General features: G+C 45.6%; 1 protein-coding gene across 1 annotated transcript in view; it reads right to left on the bottom strand.

Annotated features, from left to right (window-relative positions):
- Window positions 1-1,721: 1,721 nt before the first annotated feature.
- ptch2 (patched 2) overlaps window positions 1,722-22,451 on the bottom strand; it is a 29,934-nt gene continuing 9,204 nt past the window's right edge. The window contains exons 3-23 of the mRNA XM_068701686.1: window positions 20,253-20,442; window positions 20,088-20,157; window positions 19,897-19,988; window positions 17,342-17,450; window positions 17,150-17,236; window positions 16,920-17,041; window positions 15,763-15,910; window positions 14,477-14,608; window positions 14,210-14,365; window positions 13,971-14,063; window positions 13,748-13,873; window positions 12,389-12,776; window positions 11,741-12,265; window positions 10,870-11,012; window positions 10,532-10,712; window positions 10,160-10,440; window positions 8,554-8,691; window positions 7,846-7,988; window positions 4,202-4,595; window positions 3,534-4,098; window positions 1,722-3,334 (exon numbers count right to left, since the gene is read on the bottom strand). Of these exons, the coding sequence (XP_068557787.1) occupies window positions 3,300-3,334; window positions 3,534-4,098; window positions 4,202-4,595; window positions 7,846-7,988; window positions 8,554-8,691; window positions 10,160-10,440; window positions 10,532-10,712; window positions 10,870-11,012; window positions 11,741-12,265; window positions 12,389-12,776; window positions 13,748-13,873; window positions 13,971-14,063; window positions 14,210-14,365; window positions 14,477-14,608; window positions 15,763-15,910; window positions 16,920-17,041; window positions 17,150-17,236; window positions 17,342-17,450; window positions 19,897-19,988; window positions 20,088-20,157; window positions 20,253-20,442 (4,118 nt within the window). The 3' untranslated portion in view covers window positions 1,722-3,299. The remainder of the gene's footprint in view (window positions 3,335-3,533; window positions 4,099-4,201; window positions 4,596-7,845; window positions 7,989-8,553; window positions 8,692-10,159; window positions 10,441-10,531; window positions 10,713-10,869; window positions 11,013-11,740; window positions 12,266-12,388; window positions 12,777-13,747; window positions 13,874-13,970; window positions 14,064-14,209; window positions 14,366-14,476; window positions 14,609-15,762; window positions 15,911-16,919; window positions 17,042-17,149; window positions 17,237-17,341; window positions 17,451-19,896; window positions 19,989-20,087; window positions 20,158-20,252; window positions 20,443-22,451) is intronic.

Below are 22,451 nucleotides of genomic sequence, written 5' to 3'. Positions count from 1 at the left end.
ACTACCACAGCAAGTTTAAGGCACGTCCTCATTGGCTACAATTCTGTAAAAAATCTACAATTTTGTAGAAAGCGAGGCCAATTTTGTAGAAATCAGATTTTGTAGAAATCATGATAACCTGTCATGGGTCCGTGTTGGTCAAGGGAAAAGGGATTGTAGCACTCGACAAATAAAACGTGAAAGATGTTACCAAAATCCCATGGATCATCCTCTGAGGACCATGAAGAACCTCCATGTTAGTTGTCAAAGATGTGTAGGTCTGGAGGAAAGATGGATGGGCATCTTGTGTGTCTGGGTGCTAATTGGGGGGCAATAAGATAGTTGATCACATCTGTAATTAATAAAGGATTTTGGATTATGTGTGTGGATCAAACTTTTGAGTTCAGGCAGAGAGAGCTAAACCGCTTGCATGAGAGCTGGAAGTCAGAGCAAATCCACTTGGATATCATTAGCAACTCATGAGTTCAGTTTCAATTATAGCTGATGTGAAAAAAATGAACCAGGCATTGCACACCAACTTTACAAGATAATAAGTTACATATGACTGAGTTACAGTTACATTTTCTCAAACTGTTCTGACGCATCAAGGGATTCATGCAGTCAATGTTGATTTCAGTGAGGTAGTCAACAGAAATGCAGTTGATTATTGTGAACGTTTGTGAACTGGGTTATCAACACTTCAAAAACATTTGATGTACTCATTCCCCAGTGTGTTTCATTTATAGTAGCACCAAAAGCATTTATCAGTGTAAATTGATTGTGCGATGTCTTATTGATGCTTTTTGACAGTCCTGTATAACCTCTCTTGAATGGGAATAGTTTGTTCATGATTAATGAGGCTGAGAGATCTTAAGAGTCTTGAGAGTATAATAGCTGATTTCATAGTTTCAATCAGATTTAGGCCTAAAATCAAATTCTTATTAAATGTCCGGATACTACTGGGTTTCAATAATTGACGTACTGAAATCAAACCTTTTGTTTTACACCCCAACAATGCACCTTGATAATAGAGTAAGCCTATTTAACCAGTATATTTAACCAGCAAACACTGTCAGTTTGTAAGTTTGCTCGTCTGTGATAAGGGTTTTAGGGTCACAGGTAAACACAAACCCACACTTGAAACGACTGGCAAAGACCACAGAAGCACTTTTTTTTTTTTTTCATTCAATTTATTTTGTTAGTTAAATTTCTATAGCAGGTGAGGGAACATAACGGTCACACGAGGGTTTTCTTGAGCATAGTTTTCAGAAGTCACAGTGTTTTAGACATGGACAAGAACATTTTTAAAATATGACAATGAAGAAGGAAGGGCCAAGAGGAAACTGAAAAGAACAAGGTGTAACAGTGACACAATCCTACACACCTTCTCCTTCATGGTCCTCCAACTGCCTCCTTTACTCCACCAAAAAAAAAAAAAAAAAAGGCCTCTGCTCTAAAGTGTTGTCAACCCCTCCCTCCCTCCATCCCAAAATGCAAACAAAATAAAACGTCAAAACAAAAACAAACTCGGCAACAAATAGATATATTTATATATAATATATATTCACTCTTTAAAAATAGAACTTCAGTCTAGATACTAACATCTGTACAAACTACAAAAATAAATTTTAATATAAATAATTTATATGGCATGACATTAACAATTTTTCTTTTGAAATAAACTACAAACCAATGCAGGAGCTCCCCCCCCCCCCCCCCCCCCCTCCCTTTTTAAACTCCTCACCACTGTCTGACAACACCTGCTGGCGGTTGGTCTACGGTCTGATCAAACTGTAAATGGTGCTTTGCTCATTCTGCTTAATTATTCACAACTGCACAGTAGCTACTTAACTTTTCTTTCATATGTACAAAAGAAACCAAAGCTGCCACTTAAAAAAAAAAAAAAAAAAATTCCCTGCAATTTAACCTGGCAGTGATGAGACCAATACCAAACAACGACAACATCAACGAAAACAAATTTGTAAAGCAAATTACATGAAAATCCTAAGAATGAAAGAAAAATGTATTGTGCCATATATGAGGTTTGTATTAGCAAGAAGAGGGAGAAATTAGAAAGTGAGTGAGAGCAGGTTGGAGCATTATAAAGGTTGAGCCAGTTTACATCATGTAATAATTGCACAGGGTCGCAACGACATGAAGGTGTCGCAAACCCGAAGCAGCCAGCAAAGGAAAAAGGAGAAATTAATAATAATAATAAAATAAAATCACTCCCTTTGCATTGGATTTCATAATTCCCTTTCAAAATAACACGAGAAGGTGAACAATTGTCAAACACAAAGTGACCAATGTGAGCTTCACCCACTGTAGAGCTTACAAAAACTGCAGAAGAAAAAAATAAAAAAATATCTTATCACAGCTCCTTCAAGTAGTTGAAAACTGCAGAGGATGGAAGATCAAACATGAAATATGAAATAGGTGTGACCCCTTCCAGCGTGCTGGCTAACTGATCACAACACTATTCAGATAGATGGGCAGGATGATGGTGATAACATCAGTCTACTACTGCTTCTTGACAAACATTGTGTGTCTGGATGAGACAAAACATATTTACAGCAAAGCAAGAACATAATACTGAGTGCTGATTCCTGTGATAACAAGGAAAATGGGACAAATTGAAGGCACGACGGTTACTACTGTTAAGAAAACAGTGTGCTGTGGAGTTCTCTGCTTCTTTTTTTAAACAGTGCACACTGTGACAGAGATCATCTATAATTAAAATCTCACAGTATAATACTGTGTAAAAAATTATACTGACTTAAACCAGGGGGGGAAGAGGGGGTACTGCATTATTTTTTAAGGCAAATCACTTAAAATTATTTTGAAATGTAGCAGCAAAAAAAAAAGATCATAGCAATACATAGAAATAAAACACTGACCACGTCTGTTCAATAGCCTAATATCTTAATAACATCTCACTTTTTGTGGACATTTTTACATATAGCACAGTTCTTATTCTATACACTTGTGGAGGGGAAATGAAAAAAAAAAAAATCAACAGCCCCACAAAAAAATAATCTTTTACATCTGAACTTTTACACAAGAGAATACCCAAGTTATACAGTACTCTTTTAAATAGCTTCCTTCTTTTTTTAGTATTAAAATATATACTCATAGATTTATATAATTCTGAAAACGTCTTTTTGTTTCTCTTTAATATGTCCTTGAAATAAATCCTCTCCTTTTTTGTGTGAAGTCCATGTACAGTTGAGAGTTCAAGACGTGACTCCGTGTGAGCCGTCAAGCTGCTCTGGAGAAGCAGCCAGAGACTCGAAGAGAGAAGATGAGGCGTGTGAGAGAGTCTAGCAATCTTTGGCTGCCTGGATCCTCAACCCACCTACAGCAGACAAACAGAGAAAACAGAGAAGCGTTAGATTTTGCTACACAGGCCTTCAAAAGATGAATGCACCGGAAATCTCATTGAGACACTGCAAGTATTTCTCGGTTTGCTCTTCAGTTTTAATGTCAGCTCTCAATACACATCTTGAGAAGATTAAAAGTCCGGTAAACCCGAGATTGACTGCTAACAAACTCACCTTGTGTCTTGCCGAGCTGACGCTCTGCCTGGCTCTGTGTTGCCTCCAAGTCCTGGAGCTCTAAAGAGTCTCTCTTACATGAAGAAAAGTTTGTTTTGCCACCACAAGTCCTCTTAGCGGCCTCAAAGCAGTCCGACTCGCTGTCCGTGTCAAAACCTTCATGCATGTAGCCTTGGTACGCCGCCCCCGGCAAGCTCGGATGCACGGCCACTGTCACGGAGGCTGTTGCAGTTACCATGGTAACAGCCCCCCCCGCGGAGCCTTGTTGCGTCGGCAGTGCGGAGCTGCTATTGCTATAGCTCGGCCCTTTAGTCCTGTTTGGCTGAGGCCCTCTGCTGTTCTGCAGCCTGGGGCCGCTTTGACAAGTCCTCCCGAGGAAGTGAGGTCTTTCGCTGGGTAAGTGTTGCGCCTGGAGCCTCTGGAGGCCCGGCTGCTGCTGCTGCTTTTTTCCATCCCAGCATGTAACCTGGGAGCCGAGAGGCGACTGTGTGTTGTGGGAAGATTCACTTAACGGCTCGATCCTTCCGCCAGTGCCTGTCGAACTTTCTTTGAATGGCTTCACCACCTACAACAAATAAAGTTTCATCATTTACTTTCAGAAACAAAAACACAGGAGTTTGAACAAACAGGAAGAGTTTCCATCGTATCTGTGCGGTTATGCAGCATACCGTGAGCTTGGGGAAACTGGGGTTTTTGCTGGCTTCCAGCAGTATGTGAGACGTCGAGGGTGGAACGCTGGCGTGCGATGCTATGTCGCAGTACTTATAATCCTCATCCCCGATGCCTGACGTGGTGGTCACCTCGGAGTAATACTCAGAGTCAGACGACTCCGAAAAGGCCTGCTGACGAGACGACCGCGGGTTGTTGTGGCCCGTGTAGTAACCGTGGTGGGCCATCGGCGGGGGCAGTTGGGGTTCAGGGGAAGGCGTCGGCAGGCGACTGGCATTGTCGACCGGGGTGACCTCAGCCGGAGGGCCCATCATGGACAGGAGCACCGGCAGGAGAACCAAGCCATTCAGCATCCCCAGTACAGTGAGGATGGCCAACACAGCAAAGAAATACCTGAAGGACGGAGGGAAAGAGAAAGAGAGAAAGAGAGATGGACGTTAGTTTGAACATGAATCGAAAGAAAACACATTTAGTGCAACAAAGAAGCCGTGTCCAATCAAAACTAGCTGGTGGCATCTTGTAGTCTCTCTTTTCCTGTCTGAAACAAGAACTTTCTTGTTCGCTGGAAGCAGCTGCTCATTGCTAACTCAGTTGAATTTTAGTTGAGGTAAGGATATACCAAAGCACCTCTGTGTTTACACTGAACAGGTCTGCCTGGCCCTTCTCGTCTGGCCTATTGCCTGCATCAGCTGGATCACACATACACACACACACACACACACACACACACACACACACACACACACACACAGTCACAAAGAGGCACAATCCTTTTAATCTTATTTTCTTTCGTATCTTAAGGTTTTTAGGGATTTCGTATAGATCGTCAGCCAAACTCATGACACTTTTACACAAAGTGGACAACATTTTACATTTGTCTAAATTCTATGCAATTTTTCTTTCAATGTGGCAAAAAAATGCACAAGACCACAGTGGCCCGATGTGTTGTAAGGACAGGAACACACACAAACACACATGCATGTGCACAACTCCAAACACACACACACACACACACACACACACACACACACACACACACACACACACACACACACACACACACACACACACACACAGTTGGCACTTGAGGAAGGGAAGTAGCTCAGGGGAAGAAGTCAGGGAAAGCCCAGTGTTTGTGTATCAAAGGCAGGGAGGGCAAATCTGATTCCCCGCTCAGTCCAACTAAAACATGCTTTGATGCCTCCACTACTGCTGCTACGAGACTTTCTCTCACTCTCTTTTTCACTCGCATAGTGTGTGCGTTTTTTTATTTTTTGTGTGTGCGTGCATTTCAGTGGGGCTCTGAGGAGGCCAGGGGTGGAGGCAGGCCACAAGAAAGAGCTTCCCGAGGAAAATTAGAGAGGACTCCACTTAAACACTAACAGAAAGCAGAACGAGGGAGACAGTGAGATGCTAACCACCAGCCAGATTTAAAGAGGTATAAGAAAGAGGGAGGGAGAAAAAAAATGATTGTTGGAATGAAGGAGAAGAAAAAAAAAAAGCCAACAGAGACAGAGATAATAGCGGTGTGGCGCTCTGGAAACATGCTTCTCTCCTGTGAATGGACTACTACAATGATTACTACTACTCCACTTGACAAAGGTCACTCTCCAGGAAAAAGTTAATGGTTTGCATGTCGGGTGTGATTTCACAACCCGTTCGCAGCCGTGTCGCCCCCCCACTCTCTCTGACATATTTTCTTCTTTAAGCTGTGTCCTTGTTTTCTTCCTTAATCAGAAGCATAAAGCATGTCATCCTAACCACTTTTGACAAAACACTTCGGGGAGATAGTTTCAATTTCTTGCTGTCTTCTCAAAGCGTGACGGCCTTTCAACCCCACGCGGGTATTTAATCTGCACGTTTTATTGAATTAAAGCACGGATGCTGAAATCACAAATATAGGTTGTTGTTGTTTTTAATGGCACTGCATTGGCCACCACTTTTCAGCTCACTTGCTCATTCTATCACCAAACAACTTCTTTACATTGTGGAAAAAAAAGAAAAAAAAGAAGAGAAGAGTGAGACAGAAAAAAAGAAAGCAAGTGAGACGTTGGTGGGACCTCCAACAGTGTCTCACTGTTAGGAATTCTGTTGTTTATATAAACTGTAATCTTTTCCATTCGTTGTCAGGGCCTGGGGAGCTGTGTGTGTGTGTCTGTGTGTGTGTAAGAAAGAGAGTGTAAGTGTTTACATGCCTGTACATATGTGCATTTCTCCTTGTGTGTGTGTGTGTGTGTGTGTGCGCTCACTCATATGTGCCGCGTACATGTGTGCATGAGAGAGAGGACTCTGAGCAGGGCTGAATTAGGCTTGCTGTTTATTCAGTGCATTACAAGGCCAGGAGATGTTTACAGCAGTATATTTATGCTACTCCCCAGCTAGGCAGCTATGGCTTGCCCCATTCACCCCACCACAGCTACAGCTACAGCTAAACAAGACCTCCAACAGAGATACTGGACCCTTCTGTCTCTCTTTCTCACCCCGTCCTCTGAAAGGACCTCTCAGAGAACCATGGGAGAAGAGAAGAAAAACGAGATGCTGAAAACACTCTCTCTCTGACTTTTATTCTTCCCAGTCCAACTTCCTATTTACTCTGAATTTCTCCCCATTTACACCTCTTTATCTTTCCAATCCGACACTGTGGTGGATTCGTTCACCTGACCGCCCACCAGGACCTCGTATCCAGAGCAAAGAAAGCCACCCTCGGAGTACTTCTCCTCCTCCCTCTGCTTCTGTCTCTGTTTCTGCAGAAAAACTGTGCTTTTTATGTCACGGAGGCCTGTTGCAGTTTGTGAGCTCAAGGTTGTGGTTTCATGGTTTGGGCCTAGACCACATTCAGTTGAAAAACATCAAGCTATTCGCCTTTTTTTCCACTCTGACCATGAAACAGTGGTAGAAGACGCACGCACGCACAAAAGTACGCAACATTTTTCAAACGCACTCGCGCACGCACGGAAGGGAGGGGTGTCTGTTGGTGGGCTTCGGCCCATCTGACTGGCTGACCAGTTCAAATTTAGCTCCACTTTTTTATGACGGCACCCAACGTGGAGGAACTGAATGCCAAATGGATGATAGGAATTTTTACAGATTCCCTCTTGTATGTGTGTGTGAAAGAGACGCAGTGAACGAGAGAGAAAGAGAGATCACCCAGTGGGTAGCAGAACACTTCCATGTTTACGAGCAGCTGCTACACACCCTTGATGTTTTCCCCATTTTTGTGCTCTGAGGTTGGGGAGATGTGTGTGTGTGTGTGTGTGTGTGTGTGTGTGTGTGTGTGCCAAGAGTGACAGAACCAGGTGCATATTTGTCACTGTGTGTATGTGTGTACATAAATAGGGGTATAACATTTCCACCTGCATGCACCGCTGACACCCCACAAGGCTTCCTACCATCCCCAAAGTGAGGATGGACAACTGGCTCCACACACACACACACACACACACACACACACACTAATGGCGTAGAACCAAAACACTGCTACTTCTGAAGGTAACAAATGGGCTGGGGAGGGTGCAGACGGTATCGCTGTGTGTGCGAGAACCGTCACTCTCTCACACATTAGTACAAAGTCGACACATACATCGCCACACACACACACACAGATGCAGACAGACACACACACACACACACACGGCGTACTCACCTCATGATGAAGTCAAACTCTGATCCTGCCAGCATGAGAACGCCCAGCAGCGTGGAGATCGCTCCGTCGACCACCGGGGCGAACATGTGCTCCAGAGCCACTGCCGAGCGCTTATTTCGGTTGCCAATCGCTGTCAGGAAGCCCTGTGGCGGAGGGGGAGGAGAAATAAGTTAATAAGTTGGAAATCCTGCCGATCGCACAAAACTTGTGTTTGAGGCGAGGTTTGGCATTCCTTTTTTTTTTTTGTTATTTGGGGATCACTACGCTAAACTACAAGATAGCACACTATGCTAGAAAGCTGCCAGCATGAACCTGGAAGCCAAAAGTTTCCTTGTAAATCTTTAATGGCACTTATTTTATCTTTTTCACTTTCCATTTCAGGCATTAAGCCACAGGAGTCTGCGGTTTGCACTGACTTTAAAACAACTGAAATATTTGCAACGCAGCTTATTGCTTTTAAAAAATGTCAATAACAAATCCTTGCAGTAAGTAAAATACATTAAATCAATTACAGAAAAAATAACATGACTAGTTAAATGTAATTCTTCCGAGTTAGGCAAATCATGTGGCCACATGTCAGTCTGCAGTAGGCATTAAACATTTAGACCAGAGCATCAGGTTTCAAGTAAAGTAGGTGTTTAATTGTAGGAGTCCTCCTAACAGTTAATCCATGTGTGTGCTCTTGCTTTGTGCCGGGTCTTGACTTACCAGTGCGATGTGAACGGTGAACTCCACTCCGATGCCCACAGAGGCGATCAGAATGACCACAGGGATAGCGCTCAACTTGATGCCGATCAGACCCATGATGCCAAACAGCTCCACCGTCATCATGGCCAAGATAAACACCTGCAAGGAAGACATGAAGAGAAAGCGTCACGAACCGAATTGCTTTCAACTACCAGTACTGAAAAGAATAAAGGCATGTAAACAATAAAAACAAATGTGCCTTTCCCCAGTGACTGAGTTTAGCCCTTTTGCCTCTTCACCCCACACAATCTTTGACCCTTTGCTCGGGGTCTCAACCACATGGCATCAAATTACCCACCCCGAGGCTAATACCTTCCCCTCCTCCTCCTCCTTCTCCCCTTCCTTCTCAAAGGTGGTTGAAATGATTGACAGCGCCTGAGACAACAGAGTGTGGGCCCTCTGTCACTACCAGAACACCGTATACATCTGTCTGTGTTGGTGGAAAACAAATGATCTTGTTTTTTCACTGGACAGCAGCCTGTTTGCTTATTTTTTATCATTTCCGATTTTTCGATGCCACAGCTTGCAGTTTAATGCAGTGTTTCAGTTTGCTTAATAGTAAACATGCAACGTTACCGTAAACCGCAAAGCAAACAACGGCAACAAGTCTTAGAAAACAAGGAGGAGAAAACGGTTCCCGGCCAACGGAAGCTTTTGATCCCAGCGGGGCCTCTGCGCTGGAGCACGGTTAAATTAGAAATGATAAAAGGCGTTTTACTGCTCGACCACATACAGACAGGCTGAAACCCTCACAGGCAGGAACAGTACGTGCTTGTAGCGGTGCCTCTCTCTCTGTCTGGGGACACCGTGTTACGTTGCTGTCTCAATCAGTGCTGCTAGGGATCGCTACTTAAATGAAACACATTCCACTTGAAACCGGCACTGTTGTTGTGCTACACTTCAGCCCCCCCCCCCCCCCCCCCCCCCAAATGGTTGGGGATATGTGTATTTGTGTATGTGTGTGAGCTTGGGGGGCCCTTAAGGACCACCGGTCCCACCAGCTTGTGTGTGAAATGTTTTCCAACCGCTGAACACTCAGACTGTCTCTTTCACTCTCTCTCACGTACACACACACACACACACACACACACACACACACACACACACACACACACACACACATATCCCTGATGGATGGGTTGAGCAGGCCAAGGTCGCAACTGGGCAGATCTGTCCTGTCCCCAAGTCTCTCCCTCTCCCTCTGACAAAAGCAGTGAGGGAGTTGGAGGTAGAGGCTTCAGGAGGGCAAAGCCTTTCTTGCTCCTTTGCATTTCCTTTTCTAAGGCCAGCCCAGCCTACATTAGAATGACAAAGGTCCCTGTGTGTGTGTGTGTGTGTGTGTGTGTGTGTGTGTGTGTGTGTGTGAGTACTGGCCCTCCGCAGAGAAAAAGGGGCCCCCTAGACAGCGTTATTGAGCTGTGCTGAGAAGGGTGAGAAGAAAGTGAGAGGAGGAAAGGGGCTAATGATGTTGTTGAGGTAGCATGAGTTGGAAAAACGCAGAACCATAGGAAGGATGAGGAAGAGGTGCGATGAAGAGTTGTCGGTTCAAACTGGACGCTTTGCTTACAATGATGCCGGCGGTCCAGGGGTTGAGCAGGAGAATTGCACAGACCAGGAAGGTGCAGGCCAGCACCACGCTGATCGCCAGCAGGAACCAGTGTCTGAGGCCAATGTACTGCTCCCAGAACAGGAAGGGGTATCCGTTAGGGTAGTTCAACACGCCCTTGCGGCTAAACTCATCGCAGATGGCCCGCACACTCTCGATGGCCTCCACAAAGTCGCTGGCCTGGCGAAGGCCATTCAAGTAGAAGGGGAACTGGGCAAACTCCAGGGGCTCTGCAGCTGGGACTGCAAGAGGGAAAGACAAGAAAGGTGAGATTTGAGATCATTTGTCCTGCAAGGCATTTTCAGAATATGATAATGTGAAAAGATTACTCACTGCGCAGATTCTCCCCTGTAGTGTCGTACTTGTCGTGAATCCACTCTCTAGGATGGGGGTAGAAGTTGGCTTGGGAGGCAGCATAGCCCAGAGGATCATTGCTGACCCAGACTGTCACATAAATGTAAAACACCTCTGCAGGGATCAAACCCTCTGCGTCCACCAGCCGTCGAGATGTCAGCTAGAGGAAAGTGATTTAAAAATTCTGATTTAATGGACATTCGGGTATCGAGTTTTGTTAGAATAAATGGTGAAAAGAGAGCCGATGTATGTAGCGGTCCACAATACCACACACGGATACTGTTTAAAAGTATTTCCTGTCGCTCTTGTCGACATACCTGGCTGTAGTTAAAAGGCTCTTTCTTGGAGCCGGTCTGGATGAGGAGCTTGTACGCCAGCGCTCCGTCCTCTGTGCCGTTGCGATAGCTGTCAGAGGTAATCCTGCCTGCCTGCCAGTCAGCATCAAAAGCAGCCTGAAGACCTGCGTGTGAGGTAAAACACACACAGAAAAGAAAAGAAAAGATTATTGAGGTTGTCATTTATAAATATTATGATTTCTATTATCATAAAATTATAGGAGCTGTCTGGGTGGACAGTGATGTTGAAAATATAGTTTCTTTTATTTTTCATCTGGCTCTGATTGATCAGGCTGTTGTTAGTTATCACTTCCTCCTGACTGGGCTTCTGACATGTTCTAGCCTGAGGACACACACACACACACACACACACACACACACACACACACACACACACACACACACACACACACACACACACACACACATGCAAAGATAACCTATGACCCCAACCCATCTACTGCACCACCCCTGAGCCCAGGTGGATGGGGGTAAACAATGGCGTGACTGAACTTTCATTCACCCTTCGCACATTCTCACCTCCTCGCATACTCATACGCATACACATACACATACACACACACACACACACACATACACACACACACACACACACACACACACACACACACACACACACACACACACACACACACACACACACACACACTCACTCACTCACTCACTCACTCCTGCCCTTAGTAAAAAAATCAAAAAAGCACACCTGAAAAAACCCTCTATGGGATTCTGACATCATTGTAAAAAAAAAAAAAAAAAACTCCCATTGGGACAGAGAGTAACTTATTACCTGACTCACTCAAAAAAAGATTAAAATAAAAAGACTGAGTCTTACCTCTTAGCCAGTCCTGGAAGTAGTGCAGCCACATACGGGGAAGTTTGTTGTCGCTGTCTCTGACCACATATTTAACAGAGTTGAAGGCGTTGTGCAGCTGGATCAACAGCCTCTGTGACCGGGCGTAATCAAATCCATCCATGGTCACCAGGTACATGTTGTAGAAGGAGAAATACTTGAACTGGGCGTCGATGAAATCATACTCCTTGGTGTCGCGTGGCACTATGTCGGTTAGGTAGAGGCCGTCGTGCACCATGGTGGTCCCGTACAGGCTGAGGCCCAGCAGGCCCAGAAAGAGAACCACCACGATGGCTTTGCTTTTGGGCTTGAGGAGCAGTGGGGCGTATTTGTCCCTGGCGAAGCTCGACAGGTTCCAGTGCAGGAAAGGGAGTGGGACGCACTCCTTTCCCGATTTGGAATCCTCCACCTGAGCCAGGAGGTCCCGCGTGGAGCTGGAGGTCGGGGCGAAGAGCTGGGAGCCGTAGGGATCCGGCAGGGAGGTGGTGGTGGGGGAAGGTGTTTGGGCTAGGGGGAAGAAATCCAAGCAGGAAATTAGCGTTTTGGTATTGCGATTTATTCATGGCGCCTTTACAGAACATCTTAGGCAAAATAACATGATTATTGGGATCTTAACAGAGCTGTGTTTACCTTGAGGCTGTGACGTGGGGCAGAGGATGATGGACGGCGGGCTGGTGGAGATCTGTGAGGTAGGTGGTAGGATTGTAACGATATGCTGGCCGGCCGCGTCGCACTGCGTGAACGCCTGCACGGTGGTGGTGATTTGGGTACTGGTGGTGATTGTCGATCCCGCTGCGTACTGGTGCGCATGTGCCGTCGCGGTCGAGGGCGTGTGCGGCTGCTCTCCGGCGTCTGAAAGCTCGTGCGGAGAGAGGTGGATGACGCGGTCGGAGCAGGGGCTGTACAGGCAGCAGAGGACATCCAAACGCTTGTCCTCGCGCCGGTGGAGGTCCAAACTGAGGATGGCAGGGAAGATGAGCAGCACCATGCCGAAGTTAAACACGACCACAATGGCCGCCTGGGGAGCGAAACGAACAGAGACAAAATGAGAAAAACAAAGTGAGAATTGACAGAGAACAGTATGTGAAATTACAGACACCCTAACCCAGCTGGGGAGAGTCAGGGCTCCTTCTTCTTCTTTTTTTTTAGTATCTCAGACCACAGCCCAGAAAGCAAAGAAAAGCCTTACTCTAAATCACCAGCCAGGAATACTAAGCAAGCCAGAAGGGGAGAGGAAGAGAAAGAAAAGAAAGAAATGAGCGCCAGAATGAACTACTAGAAAGATTGAGAGAAGGGAGCAGGAAATGTATATATATATATATATATATATATATATATATATATATATATATATATATATATATATATATATATATATATATATATATATATATATATATATATATATATATATATATATATATATATATATATGTGTTGAGAATCTGAGCAAAACCATCACCCTTCACCACCACCGCAGCTGCCTCCCCCCAGCCCCTGAAGCTGACATTCTAACTGGCTGTGGTTTCCAGTGTGTTTGCGTCTATGTGTGTGTGTAATTGTGTGTTTGCTTGTGTGTTGCAGACCACCCACAGTTTGTCACAGATCAGAGCAAACCGCCTTGACGGGCCAGTGATATACTGATCCACTCCTCCCTCCCTCTCCTTCTTGTTCTTTCTCTGTCTGTTCATCACTCTCTTTGCTCTGACTATTCCACATTACACACACACACACACACACACACACACACACACACACACACACACACACACACGTTTATGCACGTATACACACAGAAAAAAAAATGTTGGCCCTGTAGGTGCGGCGGCAATAAAACTGGGAACAAAGGCTTCCCTTGCCCTGAATGAATGTCACCTCTCTTAAGTTATCTCTTTCATTTTCAAAAGAAGCCCCAGGCCTCTCGGTGTGCGATTGTGTGCATGTGTTTATGTCTGTGCGCATGCGTGTGAGGGTGTGCGCAAAACATACCTGCAAAGAGAAAGCTCGCAGGGCAGGAATGGGTACGAGAGCAGCCATAAAGAACGCAATCATGTTGTTGATGGAAGTCAGCGCCACACTGGTGCCGGTGCGCCGCAAACAGTCTCCTGTCCGGTCCTTAAAAAAAACAAACAGACAATGTTCAGAGGGGAGGAGAGGAAAGGAGAGAAGAGGAGAGGAGAGGAGAGGAAAGGAGAGGGTGTCTTAAAGGTACCTTAAAGGGGATGTTAATTCCAGCCTCTGTGAAGGAATGAGCCAACAGAAACATGTCATCCACACCAATCCCTAGTGCCAGGAAGGGAAGCACCTGGGATGGGAAACGGTCAGAATGAACATTTAACATCCAAATCTGGGCTTTAAACACAGAAAGGCTTCACCCCCCCTTAAACAACAGCCGTACAGATAGATAGTAACATCACACAGTGAATGCATGCAGTTCCCTTTGTGTCGTACCTGTGTGGTGGCAGCATTGAAGGAGAGGCCGAGCAGGGAACAGAGACCCAGTCCTGCAGCCACCGACAGAGCTACTAAGAGCACGCCGGCCAGCCCCACGGCCCCCTGGGACTTGGCACAGTCCCACCTTAACATGGTCACGCACGCATAGGCCAGCTAGAGAGAAGATGTCAATTTGAAATATTAGCTATTTTACAGTTTAGTTAGACGTCGTTTCATGAACTATCTAGCCATGATTGATTGACTAAGATCATTTATGAGGCTTACCATGAGCAGGTATCCCCCTGCCACCCTGATGACGCTGACATCAGAGAATGATTTCATGATGTCGTTGAGGGTGGTGGTGGAGAAAGCGTGGATGGACTGGCTGGAGTTAGATGGGATGCTCTGGTGGACCAGCTGGGGGATAAATATCAATTAATCATCAACGAAAATACACCAAATTCTATACTCTTCAGCACATTACATAATAAATAAACAATTAGATTGACAAAAAGGAGATACTGCCAGCACTGGAGTCATAGTTACATGAACCACAAGAACTTGGAGGGGCTGAACTGCTGCATTTTCTTTTTCTGCACATGAAAACACACTTCCTCCCTATGACCAATCCTACCTAACGCCTCTCCTCCGGCCCCATATTTCAGGGCCCTCTAACAGAAAAAGCACCCTGTCCTTTTGAAATGTGCATGTGTGCAAAAGTGAGGATGAATGTGTGTGTTTACATGTGCTAGAATGTGTGTGTGAGTGTGTGTGTGTATGTATGACAACTGAGGAGTAATGAGCACAGATGCCAGAGGTTGTGAGGGCAAAGGTGAAAGGGATGGGATCACATGGCTTGTGAGGCTACTCTCTCCACTCGGTGCCGCGAATGGGCCGAAGCTCCCCACAAAGCTGTTTAAGTGTCCACATTTAGTCACCCTGCGAAATATGAAATAGATCTGCTCTTGTTTTTTAATGTGTCATGAGGAGGTGTCCTGTTTCTGTCAGTTTACGTTTCAGTTTTTTTTTTTTTTTGTTGCCCCTCCTCCTTTGCATATGTCCCTCATTCTCCTCCCCCTCCCTCCCTCTCTCCTTACCCTCACCGTGGTGGGTGTCAGCTATCACAGCACCAGCTTGTTCCTATAACTAGGGCTCTGACAGAGAGAGATGGTCGGCCTACCCCACACACACACACACACACACACACACACACACACACACACACACACACACACACACACACACACACACACACACCTACTGCCCTGGTCTGCCCCGTGATTCGCTTTACAAGGGAGCTGAAGACTGATGGAATTCAGACACTGCAGAATAAGTCCCACACAGTGTGTGTGTGTGTGTGTGTGTGTGTGTGTGTGCGTATGTATGCCAAAGCAAAACAAGCACATGGACAAGGAAATGCCTCCTCATTTTTCTCATCCTCCTCCTACTTCTTCATGGTGGCTACAATCCAAATCTATACTCCAGTTTTATGCGTGCAGTTGTTTGATTTGTGTATGTACGTGAGCATTTGAGTATATGTGAAATGTGTGATGGGTGATGTGTGCTCGCACCTCCACAAACTTCCTCTGCCAGGACTCGAGGATGGCGGTAGCCTTTTCTTCATTCCAGTTTATGTCGTGGATCTCGTAGTCGTCTTTAAAGTGCTCGTACAGCTGCTTCGGACTCATCAACAGGAACATGGTTTGGAGAGCCTCCGCACTGCAAAACACACAGATGCAAGCTTAGGACACCTCACAGATGTCTGGCTCCCCATGTAAACATAGTTTATTGTGTGTTGAGCTGAATTGAAACCTTTAACTGAATCATCCATCTCACGACTAGCACGTTACAAATCATCCAGTCAGATCGTTCTTGGTATCCCTTAACCTACACAGGAGCATGTCTCACTGTGACTGTCTTCTGACTTCTAGGATTTGCCTGCCTGCCTGCCTGTCTGTCTGCCAATGTAAACAGCAAAAAAGCAGGTGTTATCTAGTCTGCCTGTGTGCCGGTCTCTCGGCTGCAATCCCAGATGTCCTCAGGTTTTCTTGGCACACACACAGCGAGCAGCAGTGCTGCTCAAAATGTGAAAGAAATGACCATAAATCACATCTAAGAGTAGCCTAAGTGTGGCTCTTGCAGACGGGACTGGAATCCTCTTTCATTCAAGGCTCTGTTTGGCCTGTGTGTGTGTCACGAGCTGGGCTCTCTGACCCAACGCCGGCACTCCATTTGTATTGGCAAAGCTTTTTAATCCAGTTGAAGTCAATGGAAAAACACTAAACTCTGGAGAGTGTCTTCTTAACAGACAGTCAGCTTCAGAAAAATAAGGTTAATTTGAGTGTTTTTCTCTCCTTCTGTATCTTCTTATTTGGTCCCTCACACAACAAATATGTAACAGGGTGTGTGGAGGTTGGGGAAGGGGGGGGCCTTTGTGTGGCTGTCAATCATCTTTAATTGGCCTATCCTGGACCGGGGTCATGCAGGAAACCGATCCCTCTTGGTACCAGGCATTCCTAGTATGTGTCTGTTTTATTATTACGGGTTACACAGATTCCACAGTCACGTTGACTCGCACGCTGACGGGCTGCCTGCTCGGCTGCCGGTGATCCCCCCCCTTACTATCACATCACATCCTCCCATAAGTCAAGAGCAAACTTATGACATGCTCTGTAAAATCCCCTGAAACTGCAGTGTCTGATCTTTACATGTCTTAATAAGCACTCACCTCAGCAGAGCATCCTGGCTGCTCTTGACCCGCCCTCCCAGGATCAGCTCCTCCTGCCAGTGCATGAACTTCCGGCTGAAACCATGGCAACCACCCTGGAGACGCCCGGCAATGTCAGGACTCTGAATGGACGAGCAGCAGAGGTATGGAGGGAAAAACAAAAGTTAGGTGTTTGTTCTATAACCTCTCTTTAGGACACAATGACATAATGAGATTATGTGTGAGTTTACCTCTCCTTGCTCCTTGTTGGGTGCACTGAGAGGGCAGTCAGGGTCTGAGGGGTCTAGACATGGCCTGTTCATGTAGGCATGTCCGACCTGAGGAATCAAACAACATTACTTTAGTCTCAGTATGTAGAAAAAAGAATTGCAACTACAGTCTTTCATTCAGTATATCCGTCAGTCGGTATTTGTGTGTCCCACCTGGGCTTTGTCCAACATCTCCTTAAATCCTTCCAGCGAAGTGAACTGACTCAGCTCTTCCATCAGCTTGACTGGATCTAGATTCATCCACTGGATATCTGGCATACCCCTGGAGAGCAAAAAGACACACACACACACACACACACACACACACACACACACACACACACACACACACACACACACACACACACACACACACGGTGAGCATCAACCCGAACATATTTGACAATAACTTGAAGAAGTAACTGTAAAATAGCTTGTATCATGTTGTGCCTGTGAGGCTGCATGGCTTTGCATTCCTGCTAATCTTTACTGTGTGCAGAAAAAAAAAAAACAGTTTCACTCCATCTCCCCGGTTGGGCTGGGCTACGCAGGAGGCTAGCAGCAGATACAGGATAAAATAGCGTTTATTATCCTGTTTCACGCTGCCACAATGCCTCAAGGAAAAGGCACGGTGGCTGCCTGCTCGCTTCCATTCCTCAATGTCCTGCACTGAGTCATAACGATTACGTCTGCCTCCCAAACGTCTTGATAAGGAGGGAGGGAAGGGGAAAGGTTGGGTGGATGGATGGGAGGGAAATAGGTGAGGGATGAGAGGAGAAGCAACGGGGGAACTCTCACGTTGCTTCTTGTGTGATGTCCACAGACAAACAAACTCTATTCTGAGCCTCGACTGTACCGCCATCCTCCTTCTCATTGAAATAAATTCATAATTTCTCTATAAATCCACTCTAAACTTTAAATTAAGAGCTTTCTTGTACTCGTGGCTTTTATAGTGTTCTTGCTGAAGGGACTAATGTCATACTGGAGTGTTTTACATGTCTTGACCAATAAGTTAGCATCAATTCACAGCTCGATATCCTGCTCTAGAAACTTGTTTTTGTTTTTACTTTCAGAATAATCCACTTTAATATTACTGATTGATGCTTCTTAAAAATCAAACAACCCAAAAAATAAATAATATGCTACATTCTTTGCAATATTTTACGATTCAGATGTTCTGCAGTGAGACAAAATAAGAAAAAAGACAGTTAGACAGAAAAGAGATGGAAATAAAAGAATCCTAAAGTATATCAACTCTGAGCCCAATCTCCCTCCAATGGCTTATGAAGAGAGCTCCTCTCCTATTCCCACATACCAGGGTCCCTTTTGCTGCTGCTCGCAAAGACACACTCCTTTATCAGCTAGTTTTTGCTTGAGTGAACCGGGCCTGGGCCCTTTTGTTTTTTCATAGATTGCTGCTCTTTGTTCTCCTAAGTTTTTTCTCTCTCTCACTCACTCACTCTTCCTCCTTCTCTTTCCAAATCTGCCTCTCTCTCTCTCTTCCCCGTTTCTCTCTCTCCATCTCACTCTTTTTTTTTGCATTTAAAACCAAAGCTGAAGTGAAGCGGAAGCTGACGGGGGCTCGGGCCTCAGTGGCCACCACACATTCCCTCCAAGAGAACTATTAATAAATAACAACAGATGCTGAACGCTTTGTGTGATTGACAGGAATACTTGGAAGACATGTGAAGCATCAAAGACCCTCTTCTCCCTCACTAGTGCTCTGCTGGGAGATGCTAAGGATGGGAATCTTGTGTTTGTTTCTCTCTGTGCTGGCCTGTCATGCAACATACCGCTGTCAGCTCGGGACAGAAATACAAACAAATAATTAGTTTGCAAAGAAACATCTGCTATGACCTAAACTTCTTTTATAAACTAAGCACTCAATTGAAATATCACTTTGAACGACAAAAAAAAGCTCTCTTTCAGTGAGTCAACTCCTCAAGAGAACTTCGTCTTGAAAAAAGAAAAAAAAAAACTGAATCTGCAAATGCCCAAACACGCCCAGACTCCACTGTTAACCGTCTTGTAGCTTCACTCTGTCTTTCTCGAGGGACTTGAGGCTTGAATACTGCCCATTTTATTTGTTGGACAACTTGGGAGCTGGGAGCCCGGGGCATTACCATGAGAATGCCGAGTGTTAGCCGTGAGCTGACAAAGCCGCCCCCCCCTCCCTCCTCCGGGGCCCCTGCACTGATGGACACTCACTCGTAAACTGAAAGAATGCTTACCATTGTCTGACCCAAAGGGCTCCCCTGCCACCACCACCACCGCCGCCGCCGCCTCCCCGCCCTCCGTTCTACCAACCCACCACCCAGTTGCTTCTGCAGCCATCTCCCCTCTCTCTCTCTCTCTCTCTCTCTCTCTCTCTCTCTCTCTCCATCCCTCCCTCGTCCTCACTTTCTCCCTTTGAATTTCTCTGTCAGGACACCCCCCCCCCCCCCCCCCCCCCCCCCCCCTTCCAGCTTCCAGTCCCTCTCTGGGCCCTTAAAGAACTCTATTACTGACCGCTGCTGTCAGTCACAGAGCTCACTGACCGAATACTGAAGGCCCAACTGTATGTCTCCATCGAGCATGTGTTGAAAGTTACGGAACTCTCCAAAAGCTTTAGTCTGCAACGCAAGTCAGGTGGAAGCAATGACAGCAAAGGGAGAGCCAAAACTTTCTATGAAATATTTCAATGTGCAAAAAAATAGAATGTACATTGGGTCAAATATTATAAGACTTACGGTAAATAGGCGGAGCCTCCCTGTAGTTTGGCCCCTTCCCAAAAACAGTCCAATGGGGTGATTATCATACAGGGGAATAGCTTGTCAATCATCTGGGATGAGGAAATAGAAAGGAAGCATGATTGAAGATCACAAACCAGGATAGAAATAGGTATATAGAGGAATAAAAAATTGGTTTGTTGTGAACTCACCCTTTCAATCATGACATTTTCTATAATAGGAACTCCTGATTTATAGCATATTTTGTTCAGATCCCACGACCTATGAGAGAGAGAAAACATGTTATAATTGGCAACCGTTATTGTCGACACACAATTAAAACTTTTTTTCACACAACTTGTCCGTGGTCCACTTACTTTCCAAACAGTGACACCTGGACCTTGCTGGCGGACAGGGCGGCTTCCATGTGAACCAGCAAAGCCTCCTGGGTAAGAATATTGGTGCCCTCTTCTTTGGGGGTCTGGATAAGCATCTGTGAGGTAAATACTGAGTCCTCTCCCTGCTTCTCCTTGGTGTAGCGAAGCTCCGTACTCACCCGACTACCAGCTAGAAAACAAAGAATAAAGGGAAAATTAATACTGAACTCTTGAGATAGATAGATGGATAGATAGAGGTACTGTATTATTCACACATTAGCACATATTTATACAAAGACACACACTCATTTAGGTCCTATAACAAAGTGTGTTGTATGTGCATATATGCACACACACACACACACACACACACACACACACACACACACACACACACACACACACACACACACACACACAAGAACACACACACATATATCGACCAACGCCCTTGGCCCTCGCCAGTGTTGGTTTTGAAGGCACTTCACACAAGGCAGTGTCTGGCCAAGAGAAATGAGTAATACAGCTTCTCATTGGCTCCTTCTGTGAAACAGATGTGCCCTGTTCATTTGGAAAACCAGCCCTCTGATGCCCCCAAAACCCTCTGCCACTCTGCTCGGGGCAGAAGATATCCATTTCGACATTTTGAGTACTCAAGGAAAAAGGGCATGATGAGAAGGGGGACGTGAAGAGTCAGTTAAGAGGGAACAGCCAGTGGCTGTGTAGGTAAACGGCACACAGAAGTTTGGGGATGAAACACATCAAATAACTTACAAGAAGTTGAAGAAAGGCTAACAGATTCATAGAGAGAGAGAGAGATATTAGATGTCAGAGGTGGTGATGAACAAAAAGAAGAGACAGAGAGAGGAGGATAAAATACAGGGAGAGAGAGAGAGAGAGATGTTGTGCTGTGCGGTAGACTCCAGCCCCCTAATTACAGGAGGTTGCCCTGAAAAGAGTTTGCCAGCCGGGGGGATCTGTGCCTGTGCCAAGTGGACATGAAACATGCCGCGCTGGATCACAGAGGGCCCGTCTGCCCCTCTCGCTGTCCCACTACATGACAACCCCAGAGAGAGAGAGAGAGAGTGAGAGAGAGAGAAAAGGGGGGGATGGGGGGAGTTTGGAAAAGGGCTACCTCCTTCCTAATTCTATCTCTCGTCACTCTTTTGCTCACCTTCCCTACGCTGCACTCAAACCTGACTGCATCTCTTCCCCTTATACTCTCAACACTGTCTACTAATCCTGCCTCTTGTCTTTCTCTCCATCCATCTCCCTCTTCCTTTCTTTCTTTCTTTCTCTCTCTCTCTCTCTCTCTCTCCCTTCCCCTCACGCTCTCTGCACCTCCCCCAGCCTGGAGCAGGCTCCTATAATTGATGGGGAGAAAAAGAAAAAACAAACTATTCAGCCTCCGCCGCAAAAGTGTGAGATCAGGTTAGAACTGTGGGCCTCGGAGACACAGTCCAATATTTCTATGCTGCGCTTTCAAGGCTTTAATTACCTACGCATGGGGCTTCAGAATATAAGGTCACCTCATTTATTTACAGACAAGGGTGTCTTTTTTTTAAGTGTCTGGCTCAGTGCATCCCAAAAAGAAAAAAAAGAAAAAAGTCAAAATTATCTTCCTGGATATCTTTTGCACATCTGGTCCTTCAAAAAAATGTTCGAGTCGAGAAGTTATAATTCTGTTCTTCTCAGGAAGCCACAACAATCACTCTTGTATTTGAGAAATTAAAAGATGTTTTGTTTTTCAAAGAGTTTATTTGACTTTCATTTTCACACTGTCACAAGTCAAGAACCGGACACGGGGTAAAACCGGTGCTTAGAGGCGCTCAGTTTCCCTACCACACAGATTTCCAATCAAAAGAAAAGGCTACTACAAAATGAAACCCTTTCCGTCCGTGGACCTCTTTGACATCTGTTAAACCTTTTTTGACGTTTCGTATGTTAACCTCTGCAGTGTGGGGTTTTGATCCCAACAGGAACTGGGTGGCTCGGAGAGACTCTGGCTCTGTAATTACAGGCCTCCTGAAGTAAATTATAGCTATTTGTGTCTCGTTCCTCCCATCTGGACCACCCAGGCAGCCAGTCCTCTCTCTCGCTCTCTTTCTCGCCTTCTCTCCTCAACCCCTGGTCCGGCCCCAACCACCCAACTCTGAGCTTCGCGACTTTTCTGCTCAGTTCAGCTCTGTTCAGCTTACC

This window comes from Cebidichthys violaceus, unplaced genomic scaffold (genome assembly GCF_023349555.1).
Source record: "Cebidichthys violaceus isolate CVI_PGR_0920_01 unplaced genomic scaffold, fCebVio1.0.p SCAF_8, whole genome shotgun sequence".
Classification (NCBI taxonomy): Eukaryota; Metazoa; Chordata; class Actinopteri; order Perciformes; family Stichaeidae; genus Cebidichthys; species Cebidichthys violaceus.
This window is presented reverse-complemented; position numbering and strand designations above follow the sequence as displayed.